General features: G+C 40.0%; 2 protein-coding genes across 7 annotated transcripts in view; one reads left to right on the top strand and one right to left on the bottom strand.

The window, feature by feature from the left end:
- mcf2l2 (MCF.2 cell line derived transforming sequence-like 2) overlaps positions 1 to 27,408 on the bottom strand; it is a 235,805-nt gene that overhangs the window by 56,836 nt on the left and 151,561 nt on the right. For both annotated transcript variants that reach the window (XM_052018737.1, XM_052018738.1), the window contains 5 exons: positions 17,495 to 17,561; positions 15,047 to 15,162; positions 12,662 to 12,731; positions 9,191 to 9,283; positions 4,603 to 4,695 (listed from right to left, as the gene is read on the bottom strand). In XM_052018737.1, coding sequence (XP_051874697.1) covers positions 4,603 to 4,695; positions 9,191 to 9,283; positions 12,662 to 12,731; positions 15,047 to 15,162; positions 17,495 to 17,561 — 439 coding nt within the window. The remainder of the gene's footprint in view (positions 1 to 4,602; positions 4,696 to 9,190; positions 9,284 to 12,661; positions 12,732 to 15,046; positions 15,163 to 17,494; positions 17,562 to 27,408) is intronic.
- The window catches only part of b3gnt5a (UDP-GlcNAc:betaGal beta-1,3-N-acetylglucosaminyltransferase 5a), a 34,988-nt gene continuing 28,542 nt past the window's right edge, over positions 20,963 to 27,408 (top strand). For all 5 annotated transcript variants that reach the window (XR_007956529.1, XR_007956530.1, XR_007956532.1 and 2 more), the window contains exon 1: positions 20,963 to 21,225. The gene's annotated coding sequence lies outside the window, so the exon portion shown is untranslated. The remainder of the gene's footprint in view (positions 21,226 to 27,408) is intronic.

Below are 27,408 nucleotides of genomic sequence, written 5' to 3'. Positions count from 1 at the left end.
TGGGCAGTCATAACTAAGTGCATTATGTGGTGAATATGATACAAGAAAATAAGAACATGAGAAATAGGAGCAGGGGAAGGCCATTTGGCATGGAGCTTTGTCAGGATCATGGCTGGTCTTTTACTTCCGTATCGTTTTCTTGCATTATCCCATATCTCTTCATTCCCTTAATATACAGAACTCTGTAAATATCCAAGGTACAGCAGTCCAAAGCTTCAGTACCCTCTGCAAAAAGAAATTTCTCCTTATCTCAATCCCAATAGCCTACCCCTTGTTCTGAGACAGTGACTTCCAGTTCTGGTTCTACTTCAAATCGTTTTTAATAAAGACCAACATTCTGTTTGTCTTCCGAATTACTTGCTGAACCCATACATTGGCTTTTAGTGAATTGTGTACAGAAAACCCAAGTCCCTTTGAATATCATCACCTAATTGCTCACCCTTTAATAAATACCCTGCTTTTTTTTGTACAGATAAGTGGATGACTTCACTTTTTTATGTTCCTGTCCACTCACTCAGCTTGTCAATATCACTTCAAAGTCTCACTTCGTTCTCCTTGTTGCTCACAAGCCCAAACAGTTTTGTCTCATCAGCAGACTTTGAAATATGTTTCATTCCCTCAGCCAAATCATTGATATAGATTGTGAGTAGTTGAGTCCAAACACCTATCCCTGTGACCCCACAAGTTACAGCCTGCCAAATTGAGAAAAATCCATTTATTCCCTCTTTGCTTTCTGTCTTTAGAGACAGCAAGCAAATTCTTTATTTAGAGAGTGGTTTGCCTCCACAGGAAGTGGTTAAGGCAAATGGCTTAGATGCCTTCAAAGGAAATTAGATGATCACAGTAGATTAAAAGAAGTAGGATGCTCTGCTGAAGAAACTAGGATGAAGCATTTGGAATGAGAGGAGCTTTCTGAGTATCATAAACAATGGTACAGATTAGTTAGGCCAAATTGCCTACTTTCATTTGTTCCTCTTCAATATAAGATCACAAAGATATGCATTTTATATTTCCTTACAACATAAAATGAAGCCTTTCAGTCTACTGAGTCTATAGTGGCTCTCAGAGCAATCCCACCAATCCCCTTCCTCCACAATATCCTGCAACCTATTTTCTTTCACGTGTCCATTAACTCAACCCCCTTCCCCCCAATTTTCCTACCGCACATCAACGTCAGGGGCAAGTTAAAGTCACTAACTAACTTACCAGCACGTCATTTGAGACATGAGAGGAAACTGGAGTACCTGGAGGAAACACACATGTTCTCAGGGAGAATGTGCAAGCTGCACACGGAAAATACCGGAGGTCAGGATCAAACACAGGTTACTGAAGCTGTGAGGCAGCAGCTCTCTCTGCTGCATCACTGTTTTAGCGTAACGTTATTACAGCACCAGCGACCCGGGTTCAATTCCAGCCACTGTCTGTAAGGAGTTTCTACGTTCTCCCCGGGACTGCGTGGGTTTCCTCTGGATGCTCTGGTTTTGTCTCACATTCTGAAGACGTACGGATTAGGAAGCTGTGGGCATGCTGTGTTGGCACCGGAAGCATGGCGACACTTGCCCCCAGAACACTCTCTACACAAAGGTGCATTTCACTGTGTGTTTCGATGAACATGTGACTAATAAAGATATCTTATCTTCATTAAAGGTCATGCAATGTCCCAAATCCCAGGAAAATAAATTCTCCACTCCTAAATCAAAAGCCTGTGCCTTTGTTTGTGGTTGTGTTTTTCATATTTTCTTATGAAACGGAAGGAGGCCATTTGGCCCATTGAGTCAATGCTGGCTTTTAGAGAAATTCCACCAATCCCTTTCCCCCACTTAGTTCCCTGTAACATAATCTCTCCCACGTGTCCATCAGCTCAAACCTGATTCTCCTACCGGGCACCTGCACTAGGGTTAATCTACAATAGCCAACCCTAATTTAGGGTTAATTTACAGTAGCCAACCAATGTATCGACCAGCATGCAATTGCCTTGTGGGAGGAACCCAGAGCGCCTGGCAAAAACCCATGTAGTCACAGGGAGAATGCAGAAACCACAAATCTGCATGTGAGTTCAGAATTAAACTGAACTGGCTAATGGAGCTATAAGGCAGCACTGTGACAGCCACACTTATAGTCCCAGGTCAATCACCATTCATCAGGAATGGGAAATGTTAATGGAGAAACAAGTCTTAAAATCCAGGAAAAAAATGTAAGGACAAGAGAGAGCCCATAAAAAGTCTGTGTGATAGAATGGAGGTTAGGAGAAATTAAATGACAAAAGGAATGATGGAGCTTTGTGAAAGAGATTGGTAAATGATTGGTAATGACATAAGGGAATGAGAAGATAGCTTTGGAGGAAGTGTAACAAGGCAAATTTGAATAAATATTTATTTCTTTACTTCCTTTTGTACTCACTGTTCCTCTCTTTCTCTATTTTTTAAAAATTTGTTTTCTATCTATTTTTTCCCAGTTTTGATGATAAACAAGTGACCTGAAAGGTTAATTCTCTTCCTCTCCACAAATGCTGCTCAATCTGGTGAATATTTCCAGTATTTTCTTTCTTATTTCAGATTTTCAGCATTTGCTGCATATTAATTTAGGATATTTAAAGAGAAGCCAGATAACTTATGAGGGAGAAGGAACAGTGTTAAAGGTTAGTAGCCTTAGATGAAAAACATGGGAAGAAGCTTGTGTGGAAATTAAGTGCTCTTAAAGAATATGTGGTGTTGGCTTGATTTAATTTGATGTCGCCATATGCTGTCGCTTCTTTTTATTTAAAATATTCTTGGCCACTGGTGCAAACTAAGTAATGGATATCCACAGACAAGTGTGGAAAAGAGTGCTTTGGTCATAGAGTCTTACAACATGGAAACAAGCCCTTCAACCCAACTCGTCCATGCCAACAGTGTGGCCCAGCGAGCTAGTCCCATCTGCCTGCGTTTGGCCCATTTCCCTCGAAACCTCTCCTATCCACATAGTTATCTAGATGGTTTTTAAACATTGATAATATGCCTGTCTTAACCACTATTTGTGGCAGCTCAATTCCAAATACGCATCACCCTTTGCATGAAGAAGCTGCCCCTGATATCCCTTTTAAATCTCTTGCCTATGATCTTAAACCTATCCCTTCCTGTTCTTAGCACCCCCACCCTGGGAAAAAGACTATGTGCTTTCACCCTGTCCATGTCCCTCTAGAATAAAGGCCTAGTCTACGCAACCTCTCCGTGTAACTCAGGCTGCAAGTCCAGGCAACATCCTGCTAAGTCTTTTCTACACTCTTTCTAGTTTAATAATATTTTTCCAATAACAAGATGACCAAAACTGTACACAACACTCCAAATGAGGCCTCACCAACATCTTATATAACTGCAGCACAGCTTCCCAACTCCTATACTGAATGCCTCAACTGATAAAAGCCAGTGTGCCAAAAGCCTTCTTCACCACCCTGTCTACCTCTGACACTGCTTTCAGTGAACTATGCACTTGCACTCCTAGGTCCCTCTGTTTCTTGACACTCTCCAGGGCCCTACCATTCAGTGTATAAATCCTAACCTGGTTTGTTCTCCCAAAATACCTCACATTTATCTGGATTGAAAGCCATTTGCCAATCCTCAGCCCACATACCTAGCTGATCAAGATCCCCCTGTAGTTTTTCATAACCTTCTACACTGTCCACAACACCAGCTATTTTAATATCATCCGCAAACTTACTAACCATGCCTTGTACATTCACATCCAAATCATTTATATTCATTACAAACAACAAAGTCCCAGCACCAACTACTGTGGCACACCACTAGACATGGGTCTCCAGCATGAGAAACAACCCTCGACTATCACCCTCTGCTTCTTACCACTGAGCCAATTATGAATCCAATCAGCTATTTCCCCCTGGATCCCATGCGATCTAACCTTCCAGAATAGCCTGCCATAATCAAAAGGCCTTGCTAAAGTCGATATAGAGAACATCCACTGCCCTACCCTCATCTACCCTCTTGGTTACCTCCTCAAAGAACTCCAAGAGATTTGTTGGACATGACTTCCCACGCACAAAGCCGTGCCAACTGTCCTGAATCAAGCCCTGTCTCTCCAAATGTCGGGAGATCCTGTCCCTCAGAATCCCCTCCAGCAATTTACCCACCACCAATGTCAGACTCATGGGCCTGTAGTTTCCTGGCTTGTTTTTGCTACCCTTTTTAAACAATGACACCACATTAGCCACACTCCACATATCCAGTCCTCTGGAACCTCACCTATGGCAGAGATGAAGCAAAAATCTCTGCGAGGGCCTCCGCAATTTCTTCCTGAATTCCCCACAAGGTCCAAGAATGCACCAGCTCAGGCCCTGGGGATTTATCCACCTTAATGCATTTTAAGGCCTCCAACACCTCCTCCCTGTTAATTTGTATTAGTGCTGTACAGTAAATCCTTTAATCTACAATAGTTGTAGTAGGAAGTCAACATTTTTATAATCATTTTCTTGTTTCATTAATGTGAAATTTATGTGCATTTCAACCTACATCAAAGGCACAGTACATAAAATGCTAAAATTATCCACAATAGCACGCAACTTGTTTGGTCTTGTTAATCTCCCCACTTGTCAAGTATCCTGATTACCTTTAAGAGAAGTTGATACTTTGTAATCCTCTGAACAGGTTTTAAAAGGTAGGCATCCAGTGACAGTTTATGATCCAGTCTTTGTTGGCACTCCTGAAAAAAAATGCAAAATAATTAAAGCTTTAGGACTTATCAACCATTAAGGACCCTCTGTTGTATTTAAAACTGTCCTAGTTAACTTTACTTTATCTGAATAAAAGTGGCATATAAGAATCTACATGTAGCAGTGCACAGAATAAGAAACAATTTAAAGGACCACTCTACCTTCAGAATGAAAAGAGGATTACAATGAAGGCTATTGTTCACTTAGTGTTTGAACTGATAATGAACAGGACAAGTGTTGAGGCAGTTAGATTTAAGGAGACTGTTGCAATTGGTAAAAAGGAGTCCGGAATTATCTTTGTCTTTTAGGGTGATCTAAAGTCGTGAGTAGGATTTCGCTAAAGACAGTAAAATATGCCTGTTTCAAGCATGCTGAGGTCAGGATGATGAAGCCAGTCGTACAATGGGTAAATTTGAGATTATACTCCATTGATTTAGGTGAGCAATTATTCAGCTTTGCAGGGGGGGAAGGAAGATTCGATATTGTAGTCAAGACCAGGAAGATCACAAAAGGAAGGGAAAAATAGTTAAGCATAGCAACTTAGAAATGGTGGTGCAGCAGGGATGGATTGCTGGGGGTAGCGGGGAAATCAGGGGAGGCACTGAAATGAGATGTCGTAAACTAAGAGCAAAGGTGGATGGTTTAAGATTGGGGTTGCAGGGGATCTGGAAGGCTGGTTGTGAAGGGTGGCGTAGGCAGGGGGTGTGATAGAGCCATAGAGTTATACAGCATAGAAGCAGGTCCTTCAGCCCAACTTGTCCATGCCAACCAAGGTACCTTCCTGAGTTCATCCCATTTGCCTGCATTTGGCCCAAATCCCCCCAAACCTTTCCTATTCATGAACCTGTCCAAATGTCCCTTAAACATTGTAATTGTACCTGCTTCTACCCTCTGGCAGCTCATTCCATATAGACACCATCCTCTGTGTGATAAACTTGCCCCTCAGGTCCCCTTTAAATCTTTTCCCTCTCACTTTAAACCTGTGCCCTCTGGTTTTAGACTCCCTACTCTGGGAAAAAGACTGTGACCATCTACCTTAGCTATTCCCTTCATGATTTTATCACAAGATCACAAGACAAGGGAGCAGAAGCAGGCCATTCGGCCCATCGAGTCTGCTCCAAGGAAAAGGGAAAAAAAAATGGGGTGGGAAAAAAAAACTATTCTAATCCCATTTTCCAGCCTTATCCCCATATCCCTTGATACCCTGACTATTTAGATATCTGTCTATCTCCTCCTTGAACACCCCCACTGATCTGGCCTCCACTGCTGTGCGTGGCAAGGAGTTCCACAATTTCACCACCCTCTGGCTAAAGAAATTTCTCCTCATCTCTGTCTTGAAACTGTACACTCTAATTCTAAGATTGTGCCCTCTGGTCCTGGACTCGCCCACCAAGGGAAACAGCCTAGCCACATCTACTCTATCCTTTCCTGTCAACATTTTAAATGTCGCTACGAGGTCCCCTCTCATCCTTCTGTACTCCAGTGAGTGCAGTCCAAGAGCCAACAAACGCTCATCATACGTAAGCCCTTTCATTCCCGGAATCATCCTCGTAAATCTCCTCTGAACCCTCTCCAACGTCAGCACATCCTTCCTAAGATCTGGGGCCCAAAACTGCACATAGTATTCCAAATGAGGCCTCACTAGTGCGCCGTAGAGCCTCATCAACACTTCCTTACTTTTATACACTATACCTCTCGAGATGAATGCCAACATAGCATTCGCTTTCTTTACCACCGGTCCAACCTGGTGGTTAACTTTTAAGGTATCTTGTACGAGTACCCCCAAGTCCCTTTGTACTACCGTACTTTCAATCTTCTCTCCTTCTAGATAATAATCTACCCGCTTATTTCTGCTTCCAAAGTGTACAACTGCACATTTCTCAACATTGAATCTCATCTGCCATTTCCTTGCCCAGTCTCCTAAACTGTCTAGGTCCCTCTGCATCCTTTCTATTTCCTCTATGCTCCCTACTCCTCCACTTATCTTGGTGTCATCCGTAAACTTAGCCACACAACCATTTATTCCATCATCCAAATCATTGATGTACAAGGTAAAAAGGAGCGGCCCCAACACTGACCCCTGCGGCACACCACTAGTAACCGGTAACCAACCAGAACGAGATCCTTTTATTTCCACCCTTTGCTTCCAGTCAACCAGCCAATGCTCCACCCATTCTGCTATCCTACCCATAATTCCATGACCTCTCATCTTATTAATCAGTCTCTTGTGAGGCACCTTATCGAAGGCCTTTTGAAAGTCTAAATACACAACGTCTACCGCCTCTCCCTTATCCACCTTACCTGTGATTTCTTCAAAAAACTCCAATAGGTTGGTCAGACAGGACCTCCCCTTCACAAAACCATGTTGACTAGGTCCAATCTTGCCTTGCGCCTCTAGGTATTCGGTAACCTCCTCCTTGAGGATAGATTCCAATAATTTTCCCACCACTGACGTCAGACTAATAGGTCTGTAATTGCCTTTGTGCTGCCTCCCACCTTTCTTATACAACGGAACTACATTCGCTACCCTCCAGTCCTCCGGAACCATGCCAGAATCTATCGATTCCTGGAAAATAATCGCCAATGCCTCCGCTATCTCTACAGCCACCTCCTTCAGAACCCGGGGATGCACCTCATCCGGTCCGGGAGACTTATCAGTCTTAAGCCCCTTTAGTTTTCCTAGCACCTTCTCCCTATTAATCTCAACTGAACTCAGTTCCAATTCATGAGACTCCTGACTAACGGGCACATTGCTTATGTCCTCCACGGTGAAGACCGATGCAAAATATTCATTCAATTCCCTTGCCATCTCACTATCGTCCATTATAATACCTCCTGCACCGTTATCAATTGGTCCTATGTCAACCCGTGTCTCTCTTTTATTCCTTATGTATTTAAAAAAGCTCTTAGAATCCTTCCGAATATTGTCCGCCAGCTTCCTTTCATAACTCATCTTTGCTTTCCTAATGACCTTCCTAGTTTCTCTCTGCAGATTTTTAAAAACTTTCCAATCTTCTGTTTTCCCACTAATTTTTGCTACTTTGTACGCCGCCCCTTTTGCTTTTATTTTATCCTTCACCTCCCTTGTTATCCACATCTGTGCCTTTTTTCCATTCAAAACCTTCTTTTTTCTTGGAATATATCTGTCCTGCATTGTCCTTATTTCCTGTAGAAATTTCTTCCATTTCTCCTCCGCCGTCCCTCCAGCTAACTTACTCCTCCAATCAATTTGGGCCAACTCTTCTCTCATACCTTTGTAATTTCCCTTATTCCACTGAAATATCAATACACCAGTTATCAGCTTCTCCTTCTCAAACTTGAAACTAAACTCAATCATATTGTGATCACTGGTTCCCAGTGGTTCCTTTACCTTTAGTTCCCTAATCACCTCGGGTTCACTACATAGCACCCAATCCAAAACAGCCGATCCCCTGGTGGGCTCCTCAATAAGTTGCTCCAGAAAAACATCCCTTAGACATTCCACAATCTCACTCTCCTGAGTACTACTGCCTTGCTGGATTTCCCAGTCCACCTTCATGTTAAAATCCCCCATAATTATCTTCACATTGTCACTCTGGCACGCTTTTTCTATCTCAATCTGCAACTTATGGTCCACTTCCTGACTGCTGTTAGGGGGCCTATATATGACTGCTACTATTGTCCTTTTACCCTTGCTATTTCTTAGCTCCACCCATAAGGATTCCACCTCCTCTGACCCAATGTCCTTCCTTTCTATTGATTTTATATAGCTCTATAAGGTCACGTCTCAGCCTTCTACGCTTCTGGAAAACAGTCCCAGCCTTTCCCGTCTGTCCTCATTACTCAAGCCCTCCAGTCCTGGCAACATCCTTGTGAATCTTTTCTGCTTCCTCTCTAGCTTAATCACATCCTTCCTGCACTATGTCAACTAGAACTGCACACAGTACTTCAGATCCGGTCCCACCAATATCCTACACACCCGTAATATGACATCCCAACTCTTGTACTCAATGCCCCATCCAATGAAGGCGACCATACCATACGCCTTTTTTACCACTTTGTCTACCTGTGAAGTCACTTTCAGGGAATGATGTACTTGTAGCCCCTAGGTCTCTCTGTTCTACAACACTCCCCAGGGTGCTGTCATTTACTGTGTAATTCCTGCCCTGGTTTAACTTCCCAAATTGCATCACTTCACACTTGTCTGAGTTGAATTCCATCTACCTCTCCTATTGCCACTTTTCCATTTGATCTAGATCCTGTTGTAACCTTAGACCACTGTCCACCACACCACCAATGTTGGTGTCGTCTCCAAATTTACTAATCATGCCACTTATATTTTCATCCAAATCATTAATATATATGACAAACAGCAAGGGACCCAGCACATCCCAGAGAAATGTGGTGGATAACATTTCTGTATACTACATACCACATAATAACCAATGTGTTATTCTGAACACATTTCAGTATTTAAAAAAATAGTGAATAATGTAAGATTCGGACCTGAAAGAACTGGCAATCCCCACACTGTCTCCAGAGAGCTTCTGAACGTGGCTTGTTTTGACAATATTTTTCGTAAATTTGTAACTCCTCTTTCTGCATGAGAAATAGAAACATTCTTTGTAATAAAAACAGAAACAACTGTTGGAAAATGAGTAAACTGAGAAAAGGTAGTCTGTTGCCTAATTTGAATAGTTAATGAAGTACAGTAACTGAGATTACCTGCAAACGGAATAATTTCCTTAATGCCAAGAAATCTACTGATCTTTGTTTTGAATTCCAAGTATGGTAATTAGGTAACCAGAGCAGCAACAGCATTCTTGTTTCACAAGAGTTCTGAGATTTTTGTGCCATCCTTCATCAGTTTATCATTGCTACCTTGAGGTGGATTTGATTGCCTATATCTGAAAGTACTTCTGTATTCTCCATCCCCTACAGTTGCAAATAATTTCCAATTTGTGGTTATCTACTTACTGATTTAATGCAAATTTGTTCAATCCTGACAAATTCTCCAATTTGGCTGATAATAATAAAGAAATCAGGGTCTAGAAATTTGTTTGCCCTGACAAATACAGAGGTTCAGGCATCAGGTAATCATCTCCAGCATGATGTTAGTGTTTGAGGGATTTCCACCTAAGATGGAAGCATTGGGCTTGGAAGGCCCATCCTTCTCCTGCTACCAAGGATGTAGGGTGGATTGGGCCACAACAGGGACAATGGCTATCATGCTCAGGTTCTCTGGATCTTGCTGTAGGACAGCAGCTGGAAGGGATTCAGTCCTGAAGCTCATTGACAAAGTTGCAAATAAACAGTTATCTGTTTTGTACTGCTGCTTATATCTCACAGATCCTCCATAAGAACATAAAAAGTAGGAGCAGTATTAGGCTGTATGGGCGTTCAAGGCTACTCTACCATAACGCCAGGACTGTGTCATTTTCCAGGACTATGCTGATATCCCTTTATTCCCTTAATGCCTGGAAATCTACTGACCATTGTTTTCAATTAACATAATGATTCAGTTTCCACAGCCCTTGGGGGTAGAGAATTCTAAAGATGCACCACCTTCTGAGTGAAGAAAGGTCCCCCCACCTCAGTTCTAAACAGCCTTTTCAGCATCGTCAAACCTTGCCCCCTGGTCCTACACTCCTCAGTCAGGGGAAACATCCTCCCTGCATCTTGCCAATGATATTTCATCCCCTTCGGTAAATCATTGATATGGATTGTGAAAAGTTGCGGTCCAAGCATGAATCCCTCTGGTACCTCACTAGTCACAGCCTGCTTACCTGAGAAGGATCCACTTATTCCTGCTTTTTACTTTTTGTCCCATAACCAATTCTCAATCTATGTCAGTCCATCATGCTTGGTTTCATGTGTTCCAATCTTGTTAACCAACCTCCTGTGAGGGACCTTATTAAACACCTTCATAAAGTCCAAATACACTACATCCATTGGTTCCTCCTTGTCTATTTGACTAGCCTCATCCTCACGGAGCACCAACAAATTAGTCAAATGTGATTTTTTTCCAATATTTTCTGTGTTAACCTAATATTTTTTCCAATATTTTCTGTATTAAGTCTTTCATTATAGATTCCAGCATTTTCTCTATCACTGTTATGAAGCTAATACTTTCCCGTTCTCTCTTCCCTCTTTAATAATACTGGGGTCAAATTTGCTACCCTTCAATCTATATAACAATTCCAGAATCTACAGGATCTTGGAAGATGATAACCACAGCACTCCCTATCCCTAAAGCCATCTCTTTCAAAACTCTGGGATATAAATCGTTAGGTCCTTACACTTTGTCAGCCATCAAGTTCACCAAATTCTTTAGTACTGTTGACTGACACTTTGTTCCTTCAATTCCTTATTCTCACTAGACCCTTAATTCTCTAATATATCCAGCAGATTTTGTGTGACTTGTTCAGTGAAGGCCAGAAGACCTACACTCAATGTTTCGGGAACAGCTTCTTCCCCTCCGCCATCAGATTTCTGAACAGTCCATGAACCCATGAACACTACTTCTTTATTCCTCTTTCACACTATTTATTTATTTTTGTAATTTACAGTAATTTTTTAATGTCTTTATGTCTTGCACTGTCTTGCACCATACTGCCTCAGCAAAACAACACATTTCATGACATATGTCAGTGATAATAAACCTGATTCTGATTTTGATATTTCCTTATTCACCACTCTCTTGTCTCTTCTGTAAGGCACCCACAATTAGCCTTCCTAGATTTTTCTCTAATGTTCTAAAATGTTCTTAATCCTCAGACCTTCTGCTATTTCTGGCAATGTTATAACCACTTTTGATTTAACATTATATTTATTTTCTCTGGTGAACAAGATGAACCACTTTCCTTTAGGTTTTTGTGTTTTAGAGGATTCTTTTTCGCAACTTGTGCATTTCTTTAAATGTTAACTATTCCCTGTCCACTGTCATGCCTTTCAACGTATTTTTGCAATCAGCCACAGACAACTCCCCTCTCAATTCTTCATGGTTTCATTTGTTAAGCTTTTAAAACCTGTTTTCACATTGAGCTACATCATTTTCAACCCCTGTGTAAAATTCTGTCATTCTAGGGTCATTCTGCCCAGAAGGCCCTGACAAGATTATCAATCAACCCCTTTTCATTACTTAAGACAAGATCCAAAATCCATAGTCCATAGTCCCTTCCTCAACATATTGATTTAGAAAAGCATGTTGAATACCTTCCATGAATTCATCATCTACCTAATTGTGGTAAATTTGATTTGCCCAGTCTATATATAGCTTAAGATGTCCCATAATAACTGCATCACTCCTATTACTCTTATCTCTAGTTTCCTGATTTTACCACATACAACATTACAACTACCATTTGATGGCCTATAAATAAGTTCTACCAATATTTTTTGCCCTTTGCTATTTCTAAGCTCAACCCAAATTGATTCCAATTCTACGACATGATCTCAGGCCAAGGTCATTTCTCACCATTGCATGAACCTCTTTCCTTATTAGTAGTTTTACACCACCCCAATGTAGAAGACTAATGGAGGTACCACCCTCACTTCCCAGAATCCCAGCTACTTGAATACCAGTCTCTGTTTCTTTTTCCTGGCTTCTGCACCTGGGAAGAGGTTTTCCCCAGGGAATTCAATCCTTTTTTTTTCTGCATACTTCTAAGTAGAGAATAGTACTCATGAAACAAAAGCATTGTGGGAAGTTTGAGAAAATGTGAGTATCGTTCCATTTCAGTAGGAACAAAAAACTGATTATTAGCCAATGGGAAGGAAAACCAAGCAGGTTCTATACCAAGTGGCCGATCTGTTGTCAGTTTTCTGCATGCGTTGAACATAGAACAGTACAGCACAGGAACAGGTAATTCGGCCCACTGAAGGAGAAAATACCCCACATTATTCATCTCATTAACATGCATTATGTACCATTCATGTGTCAAAATTATCTGCTTGAATCTAAAATGTTTTACTTACCCGTTTTAAAAAACATGTTCCTACTAGCTGAGGATTCTCCATGCAATTTTCAAGCTCCTTCAGAAATATCCTTAAAAAGAATAATAAATATTCAATGATAAACACTTAAAGATCATTGCCGCAATGACTTCATTTGTATTCTAACCAGAGGAACATCATGAACGGAATGGAATAGGCTCAGTTAAACCATAGACTTTTTGAAAATTTGCCCAGGCACTATGGAGAAATTTCAGATTATTTTATCTTGGGTATTTTACCTTTCCTTTGTATTAAAAATGTAGTGGGGTAGAATTTGGTCTTTGTGATCTGGGAGGAATCTAGCAAAAAGAATCATGTATCCTTTGTAGAATGTATTTCATTTCCATTGGGCTCCATAAAGAGGAGGTGGTCCTTTCCGTCGGAGGTTGAAAACTTACTCTATAAACTTATAATCACAATTGTATGTATATATTCAGTATCTGATGGTTTGAATAGCCTTTTCTCATTTTACATATATGCCTATATGCCAACTTGGCTTAAAAAGAGAGAATAGGTAAATGTAGAAAATATTATTCCATGCAAATTGGTGCAGGGAGAACTACTGTTCATTCATATATAATGCTTGGATTCCAAAATCAGAAATAGGGTGACAAAATCTGGAAATGAGAACAAATTGTGGGTATGGTTAAAATTGAGGACAGTTATAAAGTGTAATAAGTTGCTGATAAACTTTCAAAATGAACATGTAATTAGCAAATGAATATCAATATAAGTAAGTGTTAGATCTAGGGTAATTTAATGGCTATATATTGTTTGGATAATATGAGTCCTTTTGGAGTAGAGTTATGAAGGGATTGAGGATCACAAATGTACAGAGAATAAGGTAATAAGAAAGTATGCAAAGTACTGGATTTTATTTCAAAAACAAATAGAATTTTGTTTCTGGCAGTGCATTCCAGGCACCCTTCATTCTCTGTGTTTTAAATAAAAACTTGCCCTGCACATCTCCTTTGCACTTATCCCTTCTCATCTTATATGCATGCCCTCTAGTATTAGACATTTCAACCCTGGGAAAGAGATACCGGCTGTCAACTTTATCTATGCCGCTCAAAATCTTATAAACTTCTATCACATCTCCCCTCAGCCTCTGGTGCTCCAGAAAAGCAACCCAAGTTTGTTCAACCTCTCTTCATAGCACATGTCTTCTAATCCAGACAGCTTCCTGGGTAACCTCTTCTGTACCCTCTCTAAAGCCCCCACATCCTTCCTATAATAGGGCGACCAGAATTGAATGCAATACTCCAGATGTGGCCTAATGAGAATTTTATAAAGCTGCAACATAGCTTCCTGACTGTTGAACTCAATGCCTCCACTAATAAAGGCAAGCATGCCATATGCCTCCATCACTACGCTATCGACCTGTCAGGGAGCGACTTTCAGGTAGCTTTGGACTCGGACCTCACGATCCCTCTGTACATCAACACTGTTAAGGGTCCAGCCATTAACTGTGTACTGTCCCATTACGTTTGATCTCCCAAAGTGCAACACCTCACACTTGGCTGGATTAAACTCCATCTTCCACTTCTTTGCCCATATCTGTAACTGATCTATACGCTACTGTATCCTTTGGCAAGCTTCTACACTATCCATAATGCCACCAATCTTTGTATCATCTGTGAACTTACTAACCCACCCATCCACATTTTCATCCAAGTCATTTATATATATCACAAACAGCAAAGGTCCCAGTACAGATACCTGTGGAACACCACTGGTCACAGACCTCCAGTCAGAATAACATCCCTCCACCACTACCCTCTGACTTCTATGGCAAGCCAATTTTGAATCCAGTCTTACCAAGTCACCCTGGATTCCATGCATCTTAATCTTCTGAATCAGCCTACCATGAGGGATGTTGTCAAATGACTTACTAAAGTCTATTTTGATGACATCCACTGCCCTACCCTCATCAATCATCTTTGTCACCTCCTCAAAAAACTTAGTCAAGTTTGTAAGACATGACCTGCCCTGCACAAAGCCATGCTGACTATCCCTAATAAACCCCTGCTTTTCCGAATGTGAGCACATACTATCGTAAGGATTCCTCTCCAATAGATTCCTTACCACTGATGTGAGGCTCAACAGCCTATAATTTCCCAGATTATCCCTATTAACCTTCTTAAACAAAGGAAAAACATTGGCTACTCTTCAGTACCCTGGGTCCTCACCTGTGGATAGGTCATGATAAATTATGAATAGAAAAATCAGAAATTATTTCACATTACAATTACAGACATAATGCACCATAGAGTACATGAACTTTGTCTTCTGACATTTTGGATGCATGTTTGGATGCATGTTTTATCATCAGCTTAGATATTCAGATATAATAGAAAAAATGATCACCTATTATGAAAATCATAGATTTCTGGAAGATTTCCAAATAGGGTTTCCTTTTTATTCTTAAGTGCAGCTGGGATCAGAGGAGCCAGCTCTTGACTGTCCATTTCAGTAGCATAACCCTACAAAGGAAATAAGGTAATGAACTAATTGCCAATAAACAGTATGTCAACAGCATAGTGGTCTATAAAACTGTATTAATTATTCAGAGGTTGGAAAAAGTCCAATCATGGCAATGAAATTTTATCTGCTAATCTGGTCATTTGTGGACTGGCGACAGATAATAAGAATGACAGGTTCCAGACTGAAAGAAAAACTAATGTTCTGCAGGGAATGAAATCTTATATACTTATCACTAATACTTACAAAATATATTGCTCTTTCAGTGTATTAAAATGCCATGGCAATTTGCAGGAGTGTTGGCACATCCAGTTGTATCTTAAATGGACCCAGCATGTCAGTCTCCACTCCTCTATCAGTAATCCTACCTAGTGTTTTCCATGTATCAGAATTACCTGATGTTAATTCTGATGGAAAGCAATTAACCTGAAACATTAATTCTGTTTCTCTCTCCACAGATACTGAACATTACCAGCATTTTCAGTTTTATTTTAGATTTTAAGCATCTGCAGATGTTTGCTTTTTGAATACCTGATATTTTTGTCCTTCACTCTCTTGAATCTGTGACCCCTTGTTCTAATCACACAATATACTTTGAAGATTTTTTTAGATTTACTTTTTCTACATTGTTATTTACTCTAAATAATTTTTGACAGTTCTAACAGAACCTGCCTGTGCTTATATTATGTGCCTCAACAATAAAGGAAAGCATAAAATATTAAAGAACCCATATGATCCCTCTATAAAATTTTCACATTTATATTTTGACTGATTATTAATGGTAGTAAGGTTGCTTTTTACTTCAAAAATGACCTTGCACCTTATTGCCTACCTGCAATGCACTTTCGTAGGTGTGACACTTTATTCTGTATTCTGTTATTGTTTTTACTCTGTACTACCTCAATGCACTGTGTAATCACAAGATCACAAGACAAGGGAGCAGAAGCAGGCATTTGGCCCATCGAGTCTGCTCCAAGGAAAGGGAAAAAAGAAATGAGAAATGGGGAATGGGGAAAAAAAACCTATTCTAATCCCAATTTCTGGCCTTATCCCCATATCCCTTGATATCCTGACTATTTAGATATCTATCTATCTCCTCCTTGAACGCCCCCACTGATCTGGCCTCCACTGCTGTACGTGGCAAGGAGTTCCACAAATTCACCACCCTCTGGCTAAAGAAATTTTTCCTCATCTCTGTTTTGAAACTGTACGCTCTAATTCTAAGATTGTGCCCTCTGGTCCTGGACTCACCCACCAAGGGAAACAGCCTAGCCACATCTACTCTGTCCTTTCCTATCAATATTTTAAATGTCGCTATGAGGTCCCCTCTCATTCTTCTGTACTCCAGTGAGTACAGTCCAAGAGCCGACAAACGCTCCTCATACATAAGCCCTTTCATTCCTGGAATCATCCTCGTAAATCTCCTCTGAACCCTCTCCAACGTCAGCACATCCTTCCTAAGATGTGAGGCCCAAAACTGCGCACAATATTCCAAATGAGGCCTCACTAGTGCCCCGTAGAGCCTCATCAACACTTCCTTACTTTTATACACTATGCCTCTCGAAATGAATGCCAACATAGCATTTGCTTTCTTTACCACCGATCCGACCTGGTGGTTAACCTTTAAGGTATCCTGCACGAGTACCCCCAAGTCCCTTTGTACTTCCGTACTTTGAATTTTCTCTCCTCCTAGATAATAATTTGCCCGCTTATTTCTGCTTCCAAAGTGTACAACTGCACATTTCTCAACATTGAATCTCATCTGCCATTTCCTTGCCCATTCTCCTAAACTGTCTAGGTCCCTCTAAACTGTCTAGGTCCCTCATGAATTGATCTGTATGAACGGTATGCAAAACAAGTTTTTCACTGTACTTCGGTACAAGTGACGTTATTAAACCAATACCAATACCAGTAGTGCATGAATATCTTAATGCACTTAAGCGGTATTTGAAAGGAACACAATTAAGAAGATTTAAATTTTAAAACCTGGACAAGAAGCATTGCTCCTCCAAATTAATTTAAAACTAAACTATTATTGATTAACCATTGGTCAGCACCTGTAAAGATATACTAAATGTCTGATTCTGACAAGTCAACAATACTTTATTTGTGTACTCGCCACTGGGAAATAAACAAGTCCTAAGATGTAGTCTGTTACTGGGCAGGCCTTAGTGCGCAGACCGTTCCATAGTTCATCTTGTCAACGTGGACCAAACATCTTTTTTTAAATTTTAAATTCTCATACACTAAAACATGCCATAATATAAATGAAAGTGAAATAAACAAGTATTGATTGAAAAGTTTTCAAAATTTTGAACAACACAATTTCCCCACCTCAATAATGCTCTGGAGTTCTTCTACATATGCCCTTTCTGTGTCAATCAGTTCATTCATGATGTGCCTGAGAAATATAAGATTTGCGTTAAATTTCAGGTTTATCACTTGCGTATCACAAGCAAGTTATAGTTATATTTAGGCAGAAGCCCCAGTCGTTGTTACTTTCCATTTTGCTTTTCATTTGCACTAATTTAAATGTAATAAAACCAAATTAAAAGATTTCATATTAAAATTCAGTGCTATTGTATAAATTCAGTGAAACAAACTCATTTCAAGGTGCAATTAGTTAACAATTCACAAAAATATGCTGATTAGATTGAATTATAAACAGATATGGTCAGAAACTAGCCTTTTATAACTGGAGTAATTGTGACTTTCTTGGATTTTATTTCAAATTCAAACTCAGTATTTGATTTTTAACTTCTATTCAGATAGTTTCTTTTCCCCATACAAACCAATATGTAACAATAGAAATGGGCACTTAAGAACAGGCTCATGTCAGTGGAAGTGATTTCATTCACCCTCACCATGGCAATGAGTGTTAGTAGGAAATCCTATTTCTTTGACTTTAGAAAATGAAACAAAATCAATCAAGCTAAAGCCTACACAATAGATAACAAAATATATTTATTAAATGATAATGCATTTTAATCTCTAATATTGAACAATAGAATGTGATTACTAAATTTGCCTTTTCTCTTTAGAATGGAGTAAAACATTTAAAAAATCACTTTCTCTTTTTAATTACATGGGAATGCTGCTAACTATATGTTCTGTTTCAGGTCACATGCTAACCTGACTTGGAAATGCATCGCATTTCCTTTCACTGTCATTGGGTCTAAATTCTGGAATTGTCTACCCAATGGATCCTGAAAGGCCACCTATACAATGTAGCAGATCATCCAAGGAAGGAGTTATATACCTCTATCAGACCCTCTCCCCCTACTCTACTGTGCGAGTGCTTCACCAGATTGACTGCAGCAGTTCAAGGAAGTGATTGGGAATGGGTGAGTCAGTAAGTCCATTCTGGACAATGAATGACCAAAATCACACTCTTTCCATTTCCCTTTTGTGTCTCTGTCTCTATCCTTGTCAATGTCTGTGATGCTCATTTAAAGCCCTTCCTCCCTCCACTAGCTTGTTCCTGCTGTGTGGCCTCCATCTTCACTCCTTCAGGTCTCTGGCTGCAGACATATTTTTGGCATGCCATGGATTTTTCTATTCATCATCAGATGAGGTTGGACCATTTCAAATACCACCCAGCTTAATCTTTTCTCTGATAATGTTCACCGCTTCAAGATAATTCTTAGGTGCAAGGATAACTCTCTTTGCATTTTCCAAATGCCAATTGATTAAATAGATTTTGCCTATCCCCTTTGCAGATGAAAAGGCTCTGAGCAGCAATAAGCTTCAGGCCCATAGACTTTTAAGTATTCAAATAGAATATGAAAAAAACGATTGAAACATTAAAACTGTGTTAAATATTAACACATAATTAAAGTTGAGTTAAAAGAACTCAAACTCTTACTTGTACTTTGCTTTTTCCGCAGATCAATGTCCCTATTCGGAAGAGTGGGGTTGCTGTTCATAGCTTGCCATCCTTACATTCATATAGTTCCTGTATTCAGAAGTTAAGTGTTCCACCACTAGACCTAACAGTGAATCCAGTGGCAGAGTGGGAGGTTGGATACATTGCCATCCCACTTCCAGATTGAATCAGATTTCTGCATTTGACTGAGCATATGCGGAAGTCAAAAAGTGTACTGAGGCACTACTAGCTTTCAGTCAGCTCAATATGTTTGCACCCTGAAAGGCCACTTGCACAAAGGTAGTAGTTTATCTAAGGCAGGGATTATCATATGCTGCTAACAGACCCTCTTCTGTGCTCCAGATAGTGCACAGAAAATTTGGAAAAGTGCAACACAGTGGGCAGGTCTATTGATCCAACTGCTGTCTTTACTGTCAAATCCTATGATAATCTGGAATTTAATTTATTTTAATTATATTAATGTTAATTTAATTTTATTAGTGGTGTATTCCAGCCAAAATAAAGAGAAATGCTCCAAATTATAAGCATGCAAACAATGACATTATCTACATTATTTTGTTTTGCGGTTTGATTCTACTGAAATTAAATGTATTACTTTAATGTATGTATATTGTTTCTTGACTGTCATGTATTAAAGCAATAAAATACAGAGGTTCAAGTGGGTTCTGAGTTGTCTGGATGAGTAATCCAACAAACCTTGAGAAAATTCAAATGGATCTCCCTATTCTGAGTTCCAGTGGCAAAATATAACATGGTATATATATTTGTCCCTTATTATTACATGGTTCTGTAGTTTAGATGGGAACATTTATGCAAACTTTTTTCTGGAGTTTGTAGAAATATGTACCAAGCAGGAGATATCAATATTCAACTAATCATTCCTATTGCTCAAATGTTAGTTGAAAATTAGGCTTTCAGCTGGGTTGATGAGATAGTATTTAGACAATTTAGTGCCTTTAAGTAATATAGATCAAAGTTTATTGATCATACAAAGTTGAGTGGGTTGTGAGGAGGATACAGAAACGCTGCATGGAGGCAGGCAAAATGAATGGGCAAGAACACAGCACACAGAATGTAGTGGAAAAATGTGAGGTCATCCACTTTAGTAGAAAAGTTTGAAAGGCAGTACATTTGTTTTTTAATGGTAAGAAATCAAAAGGTGTGTTCAGGAGGGTCAGGGTGTTCTTGAATCAGTGAATGTTGATTTGCAAGTACAAGAAGCAATGAGAAACACAAATGGTATGTTGTTTTTTATTGGAAGAGTTTAAGTACACGAATAAAGACGTCTTACTAGAATTATTTAGGAACTTAATGAACAGGTTTGTCATGTTGGGAAAAATTAAGCAGCCTGAGTTGGTAACAAAGAAAAGGTAATCTAAGTGAAATGTATGAAATCCTAATTTGGCTTGGCAGGGTCGATGCAGCTGTAATGTTTCCCGTAGCTGGAGAGTTTACAACCAGAGGCCAGTCTCAAAATAAAGTGTCAGCTTTCAGAACAGAGATGAGAAGAAACGTCTTCATCAGAAGAGGACTGGATCCCCAACTACATGCGGGAAAGAAATCCGAGATATTTTTCATTTATTTCCGGAACTAAAGCATATGGGGCCAGTGCAATAAAGAAGTGCAGAGACAAAAAAAAGTCAGCTAGGAACATTACAGCAAGGCGTGGCAGGGGAACGAATGACCTACTCCTGCTTCTATTTCTTATATTCTCATGCTTCTGCATTGATTGCCAAGCAGCAATCATTATCCCAGTTGAAGACACACAACTTCACATACAGTCTTCCCTACACATTGCCCTCACTGACTGTGCAACGCCCTGCAGACAGAGGGCTCCCGCAGTCTGCCTGGCAGATGCTGTCCTCGCCTGATTGGCCGCCGCAGGGCATGCGCCGTCAGGGGCCGGAGCCATTTTTGCCTTCGGAGCGTGCACTTGTCTCCCTCAGAGTGATGAGGTTGTTGTCTGTTGTGGAGCTGCTCATACCTTCCGAGCTGGCTGTCGGATCTAGCGTCCCGCTTTGACTTGATTTCCTTCTCTCTGGATCCGACGATCTTTTCTCTCTCGAGTTGGGCAGAAGGAGCTCCGGAAATGCTGTGACTGCTTTGGAAATTTCGAGGGTAAATGAGGCGAGGTCGTTGGGCATGGTGACTGTGTTGGTGCATTCACTCCAGAGTTTAGGTGTGTCTTTATTTTATTGTGGGGCTTCGTGGCAACTTTGGGGTTGGTGGAGACTGGGATTGTCTGCTGTACAATGCAGAGTATAGATTGCACAGTGCTACAGGTAACTTAAACACACAATTCACGGTAACTTCCAAACTTTTTATACACTGGGCTTGAAACCTTGCAGCCCTGACGACTTATTCGGGGACAAGTGAAAGTAAATTCTGCGGCACCTGTAAAATTCAGTTAACTATTAAGTTTGTGTCGGTTTTAACGATCATAAACCGTTAGTGTAATCCCATCCGGTGAACGTAGTTTGAGGGAAATCTACTGTCCTTAACTTGATGTCGTATATGTGAGGTCGAGTCTCATAAACGCTTTCTGAATTAAAACAACCAGCAACTTTATGTTAAGCCACTATAAATGAATATGTAGGTATCGGATTTGGAATGTTGTATACACTTCAGTGAATCCGATACGAATTTGTGAGGACTTGTGTGCCAGTTTAGAAAACTGCGTTACTTGCATAGCATCAGACTATTAGGTCGTACTGGCAATATTACACCAACCTTCGAGTGTCCATTCTTCGGGATTCCTGGATACATTTTGACCCGCTATAGAGTTGGACCCGCAAAGGTATACAGATAATGGGCAGAGGCCCATGGAGTCCAGAACAGTAGCTTCAGATTCCAGAATATCTCATTAATTAGTTCAAGAACAGGTAAGCAGATCCGCTGATGACCCCAATCCTGTGAGTCAGTACTTTGCCTTAAATTGGAGTTCAACATGAGTCAAAAGTGTTCTGTGTTTGGGGCCTTCAGCATCCATCAGTGAGAGTGGTTCAAGAAGAATCTTACCGAGGTGGTCAAGTCTTGGATATGGCTGCCTGACCAGGCCAATGCAATAAGAGTTCAGGTGTAAAAGAGAAGTCTACTTGACCTCATTCTTGTCAATTGATTTGAACTATCTCCAATTAAATCTTTCCCTGAATAGGGAACCAAAATTGTCCACTATTCTCAAGATGAGATCTTATTCATGCCTTGTACAGTTTCTGTATGATTTCCTTAACTTTGTATTCCAACTCCCGTGAAATGGTCAACATTCCATTAGCCTTCCCTATTACCTGCAGCACTAGAGCCAGCATTCTGTGTTTCATGCACAAGGAGCCCAAAGTCTCTGTGGTGTAGTCTTCTGTATTTTTCTTCCATTTAAATATTACTGTTCCTTAATTCCCCTCTCCAAAATGAAAAATTTCATTTTTTCACATTGGCTGATGTTTTGCCTTCTTACCTAATGTATCTGTAAGCGCTTTATATCCTCCTTGCAACTTGTGCTCCCACTATTTTTGTATATCTGCAAATTTGACCACATTAATTTTGTTCATCCAAGACCTATTGTAAAAATTGAGGTCCTAGCACTAATCCTATAGTACCCCACTGGTCACACCTAAAGATTAATCCCCGATCCATTCTTGCAGCCTGTTGGCCAATCCTCTATCCACGTCAATAAGTTACTCCAATACCATGAGTTCTTGCGCCTTTGTGAGGCACCTAGTTGAACACTTGGAAACCTGAATAGGACTTCCAACAGGAAGATGACATAAGAAGGATATAGGAGGATGTAATTGGGTTAAGTGAGTTGGTAAATATATGGCAAATGAAGTATAATAATGGGCAGATGTGAAACTATACATTTTGGCAGGAAAAATACAAAACCATTTCCTATATACAGGCCATCCCTGGGTTATAAAGCTTGATTTATGGCACCCATGCATATGAGCAAGTTCCCAGTCTGACGTATATATTGCATGTTTGTTCAAACAAACTGCAGAACTAACTTCCTCTTTCTCACCACTTGTAGTAATTATTTTTATCAGTCTTATGTGCTTTTGATGCCATTCATTAAAAATCTGTGGAGATATGGTTACCATATTGATTTTTTAAAATTTTCTGACATTGAAAAAATCAATTTCTGGATGTCTGTAAAAACAGAACTTGTTACCCAGGGATGGTCAGTAGTAATAGTGTACAGAGGGATCTAGCTGTCTTGGTGCATGATTGGCAAAGAAAACTGGTCTACAGGTCCAGCAAATAATTTGGAAAGCTTACTGAACATGGTGTATTACAAGAGGAATAGAATATTAAAAAAAGTGAAGTTATGCTTCCATCATGTAGAATTTTGATAGATCACATCGGCAATAGTATAGACTAATCGGTGGTTTGATGAAGTAAATACATGAAACAGAAGCAGCTCAGTGGAAATTTATGACTAATATCTGGATTCGGTGGGTTGTCTCGGACAGACTAGGGTTCTACGTGCTGGTTTAAAGGAATGAGAAGGAACGTGACAGAAAATATTAAAACTTGCTTGTGGGTGGGGTGGGTGTCTTTATAGGGTGAACATAGAACAGTACAGCACAGGAACAAGCCCTTCAGCCCACAATGTTCTGCTGAACTAATTAACTAGTAATTAAATGCCTAACTAAACTAATCCCTTCTGCCTACACAATGTCCATATCCCTACATTCTTGGCACATGAATGTGCCTATCTAAGAATCTCTTAAATGCCTCTATCATATTTGCCTCTGCTACCACCCCTGGCAGTGCATTCCAGGCACATACCACTGTGCTTTTCAAAAAAAACTTGCTCCACACATTTCCTTTGAACTTTCCCCCTCTCGCCTTAAATGCATAGCCTCCAATCCAGGTAGCATCCTGGTAAACCTTTTCTGCACCCTCTCCAAATCCTTCCTATAATCAGGTGACCAGAATTGAATGTAATACTCTAGATGTAGCCTAGTGAGAGTGTTATAAAGCTGCAGTGTAAATACCTGACTCTTGAACTATGGGCAAGCCAATTCTGAATCCAAATGGCCAGGTCACCATGGATCCCAATCTTCTGGATAAGCCTGCCACAAGGGACCTTGTCAAATGCCTTACAAAAATCTACATAGTTAACATCCACAGCTCTACCTTCGTCACCTCCTCAGAAAAACTCAATCAAGTTCATAAGACCTGACTTGCCCCACACAAAGCCATGCTGATTGTCCCTAATTAGACCATGGTTTTCCAAATGCTCATAAATCTAATCCCCAAGAATCCTCTCCAATGGCTTCCCTACCACTGATGTGAGACTCACTGATCTATAGTTTCTAGGATTATCCCTAATTTCCTCCTTGAATAATAGAACAACATTAGCTGCTCACCAGTCCTCTTGGACCTCACTTGTGGCTGGAGAGGACACGAGGATTGTGGTCAAGATACTGGAAGTCTCATCACTTGCCTCTCTCAATAACTTGGGGTATATCCCATTAGGCCCTGGGATTTTATCTACCTTGATGTTCTTTAAGAGGCCCAACACTACCTCTTCCTTTATCTCAAAATGCCCTAGCATATTAGCATGCTTCACACTGATCTCCCTATCCTCCATGTCCTCCTTGGTAAATATTGATGCAAAGTACTCATTTAGGACCTCACCCACATCCTCTGCCTCCAAGCACATGTTCCCTCCTTTATCCTTGAGTGGTCCTCTCCCTAGTTATCCTCTTGCTCTTTTTGTATGTATAGAATGCCTTGGGATTCTCTTTAATCCTACTTGCCAAGGACTTTTCATGGCCCCTCCTGGCTCTCCTAATTCCCTTGAGTTATTTTCCAGCTTCTTTATAATCCTCAAGGGCTCCATTTGATTTTAGCTTCCTAAACATTACATGCACTTCCTTTTTTTTTCTTGACCAAATTCATCACCTCTCTCGACATCCAAGGTTCCCTTACCTTGCCACCCTTGTCCTTACTGGAATATACTTGTCCTGTACTTTGTACAGTTGGTCTTTAAACACCCTTTATCTGTCAGATGTGGACTTGCCACAGGGTGTATGTGGAAGAATTGGGGTTTAAATTAAGGGTTTGCACATTTAAGTCAGATGAAGTTTAATTTTCTGAGGATTGTGAATTTTTTAAAGCTCTCCCTTGAAAGGTGTTGGAAATAGGGGTAGGTAGATGTTTAATGAGCAAAGGGTTGAAATTTTACTGGAGGTAAAGTTCAGTTTGCAATCAGATCAGCTGTGTTCTTGAGTGGTAGAGCAGGCTTGGGGTCGAGTGGCCTATTCCTGCTCTTAATTCATGTTTATGTTGTATTTTTTTTGAAGTATTGCTACCTAAAAAGAATGGGCTTTGAGAGCTGAGTATTTCAAAATTATTTGCTTTATTTCAGGAAGGGTGGATATTTAGAAAGATCAAATTGTTTTACCCTTTGAGTGGCATTAGAGTTTGGGCTGGATATCCTCATTGAAAAGTTTAAAACAGAATTTTTTTTTCAGTCTTGTGTGTTGTTGCGTTATTTCAAAATGCAAAAGTGATTCAGCACAACCATAGTGAAAGCTGCTGCTGTCTCATAGCTCCAGTGACCTAGGTTTGAACCTGTCTTCTCCTGCTGTCTGTGTAAAGTACGTACATTCTCTTTGTTACCATATGGGTTTCCCTCCCCATATTCCAAGACTAGCTTCTTGCTAGGTTAATTGGTTACTGTAAATTTGCTCTGACATAGGCATGTAATTGGAGAATCAGGATGGAGTATTTGCTCTAATAGCTAGTATAGATTTGAGGCCAAATGATGACTTTGTTGTAAATAAATGAGACTGGGGTTCTTTAGCATGGGCATGCAATGAGGTTGCTCCTTTGCTCTATCTGGTCTTTGAGGTTTGACCACTTTCTGACTGTGTGGGGTCCATTTTGGGGGGGGGGGAGGGGGGGAATACAAAATAGGGTAATGAGAGATTGCATGCAAAATAGAAACAAAGGGAATTGTTTTATATTCCCTCTGGTATCTGAGGTGCTGTCAATCTATAATCACTTAACTGTTGTGGAGCAAGGTCAAAATTGTCTAATTTTACAAAGGTCTGCACCAACTCGATTATATAGTGGTACAGTATAATTTCCAAAGACTTCCAACTTTTAACACTCATCATGGGTTTCTTAATTAACCCATGGTAAACCCAGCCTCCCAAATGTTTGTATTTTTCAGTGCAGCCTGGCTGTGTCATTGCCCTGAGACACTTTTTTTTCAACACTTCTCACCTTTTTATATTCTGTTCTTGGCATGTTTCGAGTTTCTTATTTTTCATTGACCAATAAAATATCTCAATAGTTTCCCCCTTGATGTCAGTAAGTGGGTTACACTGCTTCTACTTATAGTACATAATCCCATTTTGATGGATTAGTCTGCTTTTCTCTCGTACAAGCACAATTCTCACCAACCATCCCACTCTACTTTTTTTTCTGGACTTCAAAAAAAAACCAATTTGAAATTTCAGTGATTGTATTGAAACCTGTTCATTTGATTTGCCCATTTCAAGTCTAACTTTTTTGTACATCTACAGCCTGTCAACCTACAACCTTTCACTTGTTGATGGCATACATTCAGCCCATTCATTTTAAGTTCCACCTTAAACCTATTTTTTGGGCTAAATCTTTATTTCACCAGCAGCAAATTACTCCTCTCTTTGTCCCTAATCTCCCTTGGATTGGATTTATCAATGCCTGATTGATGCTTCTCTGAGACACATTAGGAGTTTTTTGCTCTATCCTGAAATAATTAAATTTTCCAATGATACCTGTGTTTTGGAATTGAAAGTGTCTGGTCAAACAGAGGGCTTGCAAGTTTTTTGTTTTGTTTGTTTCTAGGAAACATCATTGTATTTAATTTCACAGTTGTGAACATAAGGTTGTAACTAGATAAAACAAGTTTGGGATTTAGAGCAGCTCTTTGTGCTTTTTTTTAGGGTTCTTTATTTGCATTTCTCTAAATGTAGGGTACGTTCAGGGATCTTAAAGAATCCTTGCCCCATTTGGAGCTATGATGTTGCTTTGTATGTGTGGATATTTAACAGTGCTAACTATTCTTTCTACAAGGGTAGGTGTATTCAGTTGTTGTCAACATTTGGCTGATGCAAGAGCATTAAATTCGGAAGAAGCTTGCTTTGGGTGACGTATCTGAATTGAGTTTACTAGTAATTACTATGCAAATTAGCTGCAAGGGATCTAGTTTGTATCCATATTTATTTTGAGACCAGTTATTCAATCAGTTTATGTTGGCAAAAGGATTAAACCTTGTTTCAACATTAATGTGGCTTCAGCAAGTTTGATAATGTGGCCTTTCTGGTTGTAAATCACTTGACAAACATTATTTATTAATACTATAAGTGCA

This window comes from Pristis pectinata, chromosome 6 (genome assembly GCF_009764475.1).
Source record: "Pristis pectinata isolate sPriPec2 chromosome 6, sPriPec2.1.pri, whole genome shotgun sequence".
Lineage (NCBI taxonomy): Eukaryota > Metazoa > Chordata > Chondrichthyes > Rhinopristiformes > Pristidae > Pristis > Pristis pectinata.
Note: the sequence above shows the minus strand (reverse complement) of the source record. Positions and strands in the feature narration are given on the sequence as shown.